We start from the raw sequence: 12015 nt of genomic DNA, 5'->3' as shown, positions 1-12015 counted from the left end.
AATAAAAGCAAATTACCTGAAGAAGGTGACAAAAAACTGCACAAGATCCATGATTGTATTGTGTTGTGAGAATGCAATCTGAAAAATCAAAATAAAAGAAAATTTGAAACTTAACTGAATGTATGTTCTTCTCTGAATTGTGGCATTTGTAAATACAATATTTCTAAATCCTAAAGACATTTGGCTCACCATATTATAAATCAAATATGTGCTGCAATTAAAATTTCATCTAGAATATCTAATATATTCAACTACTAATGGTGGTTTTTGCAAAGATTATAACATTAAATGGTTTAAAAAGTTTTCTAAAATTACTTCCAAGAATGTATGCTAAGTGTTTCATGGGAAATGCTATGATGATTAAATGTACCTCACTAAAACATGCAAATGAAGTTCTTCATCTAGTAATGACCACATTGTAAACTAATACATCTAATAAGTGATAATATCAAAGAGTTTAATTAGATTTCAGAGAACAATAACTTTTAAAAAATTACTATTGTAAAGAAATGGGAGAACTTCTTTACTCGGAATTATTTTACAAATGGAAAAGTTGAAAATATTTTTCATAAGACATTTTCTTAGAAAAATAGATGTTACACTTATACCATCTTATCTAACTCAATTTTATTGCTTATAAAAAATAGCATTTTAGATAAGGAGTCAACAAACTTTTTCTGTAAAGAGCTAGATAGTAAATATTTTCAGTTTTATGAGCAATGTGGTCTCTGTTTTTACTACTCAACTCTGCCACTGTATTGCAAACTTGATATATCTTCCTTTTTCAGTACCTGTCATAACCAGTCTTGTAGCTATCATAAAATCTTCCATTTCTCTCTATAAGAATATGCTTCTTATTTCTTATATATTATTCACATTTATATTTCTGAATAGTATACTTAATATATTTTTAACTAATTGATAAAATGTGTTAACAATTTCCAATAACACTTTATGAACTTATGCCAAGCCAGGTTTAATGACAAAATAATTAAAGCTTAAAAGAAAAGGAAAAAGGAAATTTGAAAATATATATGATAAATTCCTCAAGCTTGAAGTAATGTGGAAGACAACAGCAACAAATAATAATAATAATAATATAATTATTGTAAGTGTCCTCCCTTCAGGGCAATTTGAAAAAAACAATTATACAAGGGCATCTTTATCAGCATATTTTATTATAACCCTTAGTTTTTCAAATCATATACATAAAATTTTGTATTTACTTCAATATCTACTTAACCAGCATCTTCCCATATTATTTTATGCTCAAATGACTCGTCTTCTATGTTCACAATGCAAATATATTTGTGATAAAAATTTAGACATGAGCATTAAGATTAAGTTCTTTTTTCTCTTTTGTTCTGTATAACTTAACCATTATTAGTAAGGGGATATCACCTAGTCTGGAATGAAAATTAGAATTGCAAATAAGAATGTTTCCTAGTATCATTCTCATAAAAAAAAAATTAAATCTAAATTATGACATCAGTTTGCAGAGTGACTTAGCACTGAATTACCAAATTCCATTTACTCAGAAATAGGTAATTTAGATTCAATGTAATTTAATTTAATTTAAATTGTGATGTAGAAATGTTGATGAGCAGCACTGAAGTAGGAGAATACAAAGTGCTTAAGCTCAATACACTTTCTGTTTTTTAAGTTATTAGCATTGCAGCTATAGTTGTCATTTTTGAATTTTTTTTGTCAAGATTCAATTTTACGGCATTATACGTTATAAAGATAAGTGTTACCAAAATAAAATCTCACTTTAGAAACTCATGCAAATCAGCTTAGTAGCATGATTCTCAGCATTCCAAAAAAAAAAAAAAAAAGGAAATTTTTTCCTGTTTAATTTACAGATTATTGGCACATTTATCATATAGCACTGCTATGTGTCTCGTAGTCATAATACGAATTTTTTAAGGATATCTGAATGCTAAAGTGGTTGGCAACCTAAAACAAAACACTTTGTAGAAGACAATGAAGAAAACTTGTTTAAAATTATGACTTACATTAAACTAAAACATCTTCCCAAAATACATAAATTGATCAAATAATTTATTAGAATGGAAGAGGCTCTCAATGGCTAAGTTAAAGTCTGATTAATTATGTATGAATAGTCACCTACTTAAAATTGACTACTCTAGTAGGCATATTATGTATTTGACAAAAAAAACCTCATTTTCTTGATTTCTAGAATTCCATTAATGAGTATAAGACTTTATGGTACTATAGGAATTAAACTTTTACAATACACATTAACTCAGAAACAGGAAGTAAAAGAAAAAATTTCCAATTACTATCAAAAATTTGGTACAGCACTTATAACAAACTGAAAAATTCTGAACAAAAACTTTCGTTTCTCAAACATCTTCATAAACATAAAAAACATAGAGCCAGTAGATTTGAGCCACAACAATGCTAGTAGAATGAGAAGACAAAATTTGCTTTCTAATTTAGCAGTTATTATCACAACCTTTATGCACATGAAGTTTTTATACCATGATAACTGCTTGTTTTACATGTAACTCACACTAAAAGTCTTCTAGAATATATTTATTAATTAAAATAAAATTGAATAGTTTAAAAAAATTGTTGATGGAAGGAACAGGAGGCAGGTACAAAACAAAAACATATTTGATAATACAACTTGTGACAAAATCTATTTTATTAAAAAACTATTTGAATGGAAATGTCATAGTAAGACTAATATTATTTCAGTCAAAATCTTTACTGTATGATCAAACTAGTTTAAACAATTTTCCACTTATTTTTACTTTTATACTAATTCTAAAGATAAAAACATTTATAATATTTTTAATATGCAATATTTGTATAATATTCCATATTCATAGATATTGATACATATATATTTACTACATAGTCCACTAGTTTCCAAAAGAATTTGAAATGGCTTTCTGTTATATAAAACAGCATTTAAACTGTTTGTATCTCATCATCTCTGACTTTTCCAGAAAATCTACTGCCTCCCAAAGTTTCCAATAAAAGAAAGACCACAATAAAACATGGAACTTGCAGAGGGATGAACAGACCCATAGTTACTAGAGGTGGGAAAGGGGAGGTAAGGGGGTCTAGGGAGTAATTGGGTAAGGGACACAAAGAGTAATTACGATTTGTAACAATGAACATGCCAATAGTATTGATTTGATCTTCACACACTATATACAAATACTGAGAATCAACTCTGTATCCCATAAATATGTATAATCAAAAATAAATAATATAAAAAAGAAACTTCATAAATCAAACACTTATCAATTTCTACAAGTATTCTAATAATTAACAGATATAAAAATTATTTATATGAAATGTAAAATCTTATAATGTGATTATAAAATTATAGAGTAATAAAGTACTAGAAATAGTCAGAAATTCAAATATAACTTCTCTACACTATTTCTCACTGAAATAAAGCCTCTACTCAAATATTTCGGAAGAGAAGAGTTCACTGTCAAACCTGGAGAACCATTCATTTGGACAACTCTATGCTTTGGAAATTTTATCTTAAGTTGCAATATAATTTCCCTATAACATCTATTGACTGCTTTTAATTCCACTCCTAGAGATAAGTAGAAATAGTTACAACTCTATTCCATGTAAAAGTTCCCATTGATTCACGCTTCTTCATATGTTATAATTCCCAGATACAGTTTACCTTTTCTAAATGCATTCCAGTTTGCGGACGTCCCTGTTAATATGTGAACTCATACCGATGTCTTCTACATGCTTATAATGCAATGAAATAAAATGGGTTTTTGAGAAAAGGTTATGGAATACATATTTGGACATACTAGTTTTTGAAATGGTTATCATACATCCAAGGAGACATGTCAATAAGGAAGCTGGATGTGCAAGTCTAGTGTTTAAAAAAGAGGCCTGAGTTGAGCTACAAATTTGGAAATAACAGTTTTCTAGTGCCCTGAAACTTTCCATCTGAGGGATTTTCAAAACCCCTTTTAACATCTGAATCACTGAGTCTTACACAGACTGGGGCCTGGCCTTTCCCTTTATGCAACACTTCTTAGAGTAGCCAGTATCCCTGGGATAAAGAGTTTGCCCATGAATTTCAAGTTATCCCCATAAGTACATTAAAAGACATAAGGGAAAACATAAACAATGTGAAAGCAATATCAAGAAACATTAAAAAATAATATAAATGAAATAAATAGTAGGATGAATGGATACATGAATAGAAAAAAATTAGCATACTGGAAGACCAGCTTGAAGAGGAAGAAAAAGAGAAAAAAGAAACAGAAAATGTAAAGGAAAAGCTAAGAGATAAAAGGATAGAAACAGAAGTATGATCAGACAAATAATAAAAATCTCAAAGTGGCAAAAAAAACAGTGTAAAAGAAGCATTTGAAGGCATAATGGATATACATTTTCCTGAACTAAAAAAGGAAAAAAAAAGATGAATGACTGAAATACCCACACCAAAACGCACTGGAGTAAAATTAAAAAGTATCACATATTTTGAAAATTCTTAAGGGAGAAAAGAGAAAAAGTTTCAGAGAGAAAGAGTATATCACATAATAAGTAAAAAGAATCTGAATGATACGACATTAACTTCAATATTTAAATCTGAGTTGACATTTTATTAATAAAATATATTTTAGTCTACAATCCAGTTAGTAATTACATTACAACTTCTTGGTATTTGAAGGCCACTTCTGTTTCTGATGACTACTTTTATGACAATAAGAAACTCTGCACTTAAACAATCATAATTATAGCTAACACTGACTACTTACCATACACTTTGGTTTATGTGTATTTTCTTCTTAATCTACATAAATACTCTAAAGTAGCATACAGACAGAATTCTAAAATGGCCCAAAGATTCCCATTCCCTGTGTACACATATAATTCCTTCCCTCCGAATGTAGATGGAATCTATGAATGTGATGGCAAAGTCACTCGCCTGATTAGGTTACATTTTATGGCAAAGATAGTCATGGGAATAATCTCTCCCATGATTGTTACATCATGTCAGATTCCATTTTGTCAGACCAAAAAGAGAGATTTTTTTAAAAAAGAAGCTTTATAACTGGCCTTGAAGAAGCACAGCACCATGTTGTGGAGAGGGCCATGTGGCAGGGAACAGTGGCCAACTTCTAGGGGCTATAAACAGCTCCTGACTGACAGTAGCAAGCAAGTAGGGACCTCAGTCCAACAACCCCAAGAATTTGAAGTCTTCCAACAACCAATGAGCTTGGAAGAAGTCCATTTGCCTCAGATGAAACTGAATCCCAGATGACACCTGATTTCAACCTTGTGAAACGCTGAGCAGCTAACCAGTGCCCAGATTCCTGACTCACAGAAAGTTTGAGATAATAAATGAGCCTTGTTTTAAGCTGATAATTTTGTGGTAATTTGTTACTCAGCAAGAAAAACTAATAAAGGTAGGTGCTATTATCATCACCAATTTTACAGAGGAAGAAATTGAAGTACTGAGAACTGAAAAAAAACTTCCTTCCAATCATAACTTTTAAATGGAAAATTTGAAATTGAGGCAGTCTGATTTAGGACCTGTGTTCTTAACATCTACACTGCCACTAAGAAAGCAAATGATTGTCACCTGGAGACCAAGATATGAATATCCACATTAGACTGGCATTGAAAAACTAATTATATATAATTTACCTTGCACCAATTAATTGCATGTTTTTTAAAAAACAATAAATAAAGCCTCCTTTCTCACTTTAATAACAACTGCATTATTTACCTGTCAAATCTGTAATATTTTCCTAAAATAAGCAAATATTGATTTCAGAAAGATATTCCCTAGATAGTAATATGCTTTTATCAAGGTTACCCATGATAGTAGATATTTGTTGATTTTTGGTCACCAGCAAATATCTCCCTCCCCCAAAAGAAATTACTTTCTTGAAATGTTTTATTATTATTATTATTGTTGGGGTAGTGAATCCAAGTCCCGTACCTTCCAGCATAGAAGCCAAAAAGCCGTTTCTAACAGAATGTTTTTTCTCCCACCGTTCTGACTTAAATTTGCCAAATGGACTCATCCACCCAAGATTTTAGATCTTGAATGAGTAATTATAGGTTGGGTTGAAGAAACGACGAGATTTCATTCACTACAGCAGTAACATACAATAAAGAATGTCAAGCAATTCATACAACTGAAAACTGCTGGAACTGACAGCTTTCTGCCTATTGCAAACCTGATGATTTATTCTTCTCTTTCATGATTTTAGAAACACCTTATACTAATAACACATTTTCCTTGTGTTTGTTAGTTATGCATGGTTTCTGTTCCTTACAAAGAATCTTAACTAGTAAAACAATTTACAATAAAATTTCATTTGGGGGGAAGAAAGTACCTGTTTGTTCGTTTTACAAAAAGCCCATGTGACTATAAATAAGAGAAGTAAATCCTTTATTACACCAATAAACTATCAACAGTACATATTAAAACTTTTCAAAAAGAGTATAAGAAAAAAGCATATATTATCCATATAATTTTCCCTCAAGGGAAACACATTAGTCATCTCTTAATTTAGAAACTAGTCATTGAGCTACTTCAGCTAAATGCTGAAGATATAGAGGGGAAAAAGATAGTTTCTACTGTAAGAGTGCAAGGGCTACTAGGGGCTAAATAATTAGAGCAATATTTATAATAAACTGTGATAAGCTAAAGAATGTACCAGTTGCAAGAGAACAGTAACTTAAAGTAGTTAGGTATAAGGGGAGGTTACATTTCGAACTGAGAAAAAGGCTAAGCAAGAATTAGCAATATTGAGACAAAAAAAGAGCATTTAAAAGAAAAAATGAAGAATGTAAAAATAATCAGAAGAATGAAATAAAGAGAGAGGACTGGTATATGGGAACCAAAGTAGTTTGGTAGGGCAAAAAGTAGAGTTAAAGATGAAGATAATATTTCATAAAAATAAAAGGGTCAATACAGGGGAATATTAGTCAATGTAAATGCATATGCACAAACTCATACAACTTAAAAAAAAAAACAAAAAAAAATCTGAGAGTATTGAAACAAGAGAGAAAAAAGTCACCAAATATAGTTGGAAATCTCCGAAACATTCTCAGTAATTGTTGGGGGGAAAAAAGTAGAAAGAAAATCAATAAGGAAGGATATAATACATTGCACAACACAATTAACCAAATATCCAACTAAGATTTAAAGAATAAGAAACAGTAGAATTAACTTTTTTTTAAGCACATAAATTTTCTGCAAAATAAATCACATGCTGCCTCCTCCCTCCAACAAAAGCCTTAATAAATTTAAAAAGGATTAAAACCATACAAAGTTTCCTCTGACCACAGAGAAAATGAAATTAGAAATTCATAAAAAGAATAACACCTGGAAAATTCCCATGTATTTGATAATTAAGTGAGACTATTTAAAATAACTACTGCATTAAAGAAAACATCACAAAAAATTAGGAAATATTTTGAGCTGAATGAAAATAGAAATACAACATATCACAATTTTTGAAATGTGGCTACAGCAGTGCATTGAAGTTAATTTATAACTTTAGAGTCACGTATTCAAAAACAGTAAAGTTCTAATGGCAGTGATCTAAACTCACCTTGGAAAGCTACAAAAAAAGAGTTAATTAAACTAAATAGTTTAAACTAAACCTTTTGGTTTTGCTTATTATTATAAGCAATCATTTCTGTATTACTTTTGTAGTATAAGTAATCAACCTGATATAGATAAGTAAAATATAAAGAATATATTTATCTTAAATATTATGGGAAACATGGAAGGATTGAAACAGGTGAGGCATATCATGAGAAGATCAAAGACCCTGTTGCCTCCCCATTGATAAGAGTGATGATGAAGAAAAAGAAAACGATCATCACCCATCGACTGTTTAGTGCAATGTACACTACATCATAGGTACAGTTCTGTTTAAATAATGATGTCATTTAATCATCATAATAACCCTATAATCCAAGTACTACTAGTAATCCTCATTTTACAAATGAGGTAATTGAACCTCAGATAAATTAATGAAGCAACTGAGGTCACAAATATAGGAAAGACAGATGTAACAGAAATCGAAAAAAGAATGGTTCAAAAGGAGAAAAGAGGGGCTGTAGCTTCCTGTAGCTGCTGTGCATGTTGTCTGTGCAGCCACGTCCATGTCAATTTCTTTATGACCTTATCCTCACTTAACTCCTTGTAATCTGGTGTCTGGCTTGTACACTAATAGAAATGTTAATATTAATAATGATTAATATTTACGACATTCAATATTTTAGGAAGAACACTTTTCTCATTTGTTTTCACCAAAGGTCACCATCACTTTCTAGAAATTAAATAAACTAGGGGCTGGCCGGTTAGCTCAGTTGGTTAGAGCGTGGTGCTGATAACACCAAGGTCCAGGTTTCAATCCCTATACCAGCCAGCTGTGAAAAAAATAAAAATAAAAACCTGTCAAAACTGAGAAAAGAAATTAGGAAGAAATGTCACAGAGAACTGAAGAGCATAAGGATTAACAAGTATCCACTGGACATAATAAGTAGAATTTTATCACTGACATAATTACTGGCAAACTCATCGGTACAAAGGAACTTCAAGAAGTTTCATGAAAAAATACAACAGAAGTAAAATATAATAGGAATCTTGTCGTGAACTTTTTGAAGTATCCTCATATAGTTTAAAGGCATTTTGCTACATATTAGCTGTCTGATTTTCAAAATACATGACATAATACATATAAAAAATAGCATCTTGTCATTATAGTGATTTAAAAGGTGAAAAGCACTTTAGAATTTTAGAATTGGTTTCTAACCATTGGGAAAATAGAATAGTTTAATCAGGGCCCCTCCCCTCGGTCCGGTTGGGAGTGGTGCAGCACATTCTTTGTAAATAAGTTGCATGTGGGTGGAGCTAGTGCATAGGTGCAGCACTAGGACTTGGCTGGCAATTGCCTCAGGCGTCTGTGCAGCACCAGGACTTGGCTGGCAATTGCCTCAGGCATCTGCCTGGCAGCCATGCTTTGCAACCTATGGCTCCAAGGACCTTTTTGCCAGTTACCTAGCTCATAGACCTGCATGTGAGGGGTCTGGTGACCCAGCCTGGCATGTGAAGGGTTTGTGACCCAGTCTGGACAGTGAGCTCCAGACCCTGACCCAGCCCAATAATTGGTGACATTGGCAGGATTCTGACAGTAGCTGTAGAACCATACTAATCATACTTCTGTTTTCTGCTCTCTTTCACTACAAATGTGTGCATATAAAGGATCTGGTGCTCCTATAAATGGTCAAGACCCCATTAAAATTATCCCCCATTTTTGCCACCTATATATGGCTATAGGATGGAAAAGAGAAAGCTTTTGTTTAATATATGTTTATGCAAAGTGTAGTTTAATAAGGTAAAAATTATTCATTATAATATTAACTAGTTTCAATATATTTCCAAAGCTTATTAAAACTTAAAATGCATTAAAAACATCATATCTCTACTAATGTGGAAAAAGAACACTAAATATTTCATTAAATTATGCTGTGAACTATAAGCCAATTCTCAAATTCCAAACAATTTCATATCTTTACAGAAATGACTGGAAATATTGCAAACAATTCCTGAATTAAGGCAAAGGAATGTTTGTTGTTGTTGTTGTTTTACTATTAGGCAATGGTCCTCAAACTTTAATGTGCATATTAATCACCTGGAGTATCTTGGTAAAATGCAGATTCTGATTCAGTAGGTCAGGGGACAGGCCTGAAATGCTACATTTCGGACAGGCAATGCTAATGCTATTGTTTGGCCGTTGGCCCACTTTCAATAGCAAGGTATTAAAGTGCTGTTAATTTTGTAATTATTTAAAAAAGGGCTATTTTAGAAATTCTTGTTTGCATTCCCAAAATTTAAATTTACATTGTTTACTTAGTTAAAATATACTGAGAACTGCTCACAAATACTTTGTATTTATATAAAACATGATTTTACTTAGTAGATGCTTTAAAAATTTATATATTATAATCAGAGATACCTTGGTAATTACTATTAACACTGAGGTTTTCTTTTAATTAGAAAATTCATTAGCATTCATATTTACTCTGTCTCTTCCATTTTCTATATGAAAGGGCTACATGACAGTGAAAACAATTTGACTTTCAGGATGCCTATGCATAATAATTTTCTATTTTTACAACTAACAACAATATGCATTCTATCAAAAGGACAACAATTTCAATGACCCTACAGTCTCCTAAAATCCTTAAAAATAAATATGACCATTGTGATTTATTACAATAAAAATCAGCAACACCAGGAAAAGAACTACCTTAGCATATTTATTTGCGTAAATGACCCAGCCCATAATTAATTAAGTAAATAACAAAGAGAATTTTAAGATTCTTCATATTTACTTAATCTCTAGACAATATGATAAAACTTTTTTTTTCTTTTTGCAGCTTCCCCATTCTTGGAAGAATGAATAACAAACAGGCTTATTCTGGAAATATTCATGGTTAACTTAACGCTATCCAAACTATAGGTCAGTTTCAAATGCAGAAATCCAGAGTTGTGTGTAAGTTACCCAAAATAATTTTTACCAATTTGAAAAAAATGAAAAAACAAATAAGCAAGTAAATATTAAAATATTATTTGGTCTCCAGTTAAAAAGAAAAGTCTAAATGTAGAGTACAACTCATTAGACAAAATATTATGGAATAAACAAATCAATTCATATAAAAAAATCTAAAAATATGATTCAGAAGTTAAAATAATTTCTGACATATAATACTAAAATGTAAATAGTTAAGATATAAAAAGAAATTTGAAAAATCCAGGGCACTTTAAATCACGTATCCAAGAAATCATTCAAGACTATTATAAACAACTATATGCCAACAAATTTGAAAATCTGGAGGAAATGTATAAATTTCTGGACACACACAAACTACCAAAACTGAGCCAAGAAGATGTAGAAAATCTGAAGAGACAACTAACAATAAAAGAGATTGAAGCTGTTATCAGAAGGCTTCCAACAAAGAAAAGCCCAGGACCAGGTGAGTTCACTGCAGAATTCTACCAAACCTTCAAAGAGGAATTGATACCAAATCTCTAAATACTATTCCTAAAGATTGAAACAGAGGCAATCCTCCCAAACTCATTCTATGAAGCAAACATCACCCTGACACCAAAACAAGACAAAGATACAACATAAAAAGAAAACTACAGGCCAATATCCTTGATGAATATAGATGCAATAATCCTCAATAAAATACTAGCTAACAGAATACAGCAACACATATGCAAAATTATACACCATGATCAAGTGGGATTCATCCCAGGGATGCAAGGTTGGTTCAACACATGCAAATCAATAAATGTGATACACCACATCAATAAAAGAAAAGACAAAAAACATATGATCATCTCTATAAACGCTGAAAAAGCATTTGACACAATTCAACACCCGTTCATGACAAAGACTCTCTACAAGTTAGTTATAGATGGAAAGTATCTCAACATAATTAAAGCCATATATGATAAGCCCACTGCCAGTATCATCCTGAATGGGGAAAAGCTGAAAGCTTTTCCTTTGAGAACAGGAACTAGACAAGGATGCCCACTCTCACCACTCCTATTCAACATAGTGTTGGAAGTACTAGCCAGAGCAATCAGAGAAGAGAAGGAAATAAAGGGCATCCAGATTGGAAAAGATGAAGTCAAACTGTTCCTGTTTTCAGATGACATGATCCTATATATCGAACAGCCTAAAGCCTCTACAAAAAAACTCTTAGAGTTGATAAATGATTTCAGCAAAGTTGTAGAATACAAAATAACACACAAAAATCAGTAGCACTTCTATACTCCAATAGTGAACATGCAGAAAAAGAAATCAAGAAAGCTAGCCCATTTACAATAGTCACCAAAAAAATAAAAAACTAAGGAATAAAGTTAACCAAGGATGTGAAAAATCTCTACAATGAGAACTACAAACTACAAACTTCTCACTGTTGAGAGAAATTAAAGAGGACACAAGAAGATGGAAA

General features: G+C 31.3%; 1 protein-coding gene across 1 annotated transcript in view; it reads right to left on the bottom strand.

Annotated features, from left to right (window-relative positions):
• The window catches only part of ATRNL1 (attractin like 1), an 819545-nt gene that overhangs the window by 469117 nt on the left and 338413 nt on the right, over positions 1 to 12015 (bottom strand). Inside the window, exon 25 of the mRNA XM_063102060.1 lies at positions 17 to 78. Coding sequence (XP_062958130.1) covers positions 17 to 78 — 62 coding nt within the window. The remainder of the gene's footprint in view (positions 1 to 16; positions 79 to 12015) is intronic.

Source organism: Cynocephalus volans, chromosome 7, assembly GCF_027409185.1.
Source record: "Cynocephalus volans isolate mCynVol1 chromosome 7, mCynVol1.pri, whole genome shotgun sequence".
Lineage (NCBI taxonomy): Eukaryota > Metazoa > Chordata > Mammalia > Dermoptera > Cynocephalidae > Cynocephalus > Cynocephalus volans.
This window is presented reverse-complemented; position numbering and strand designations above follow the sequence as displayed.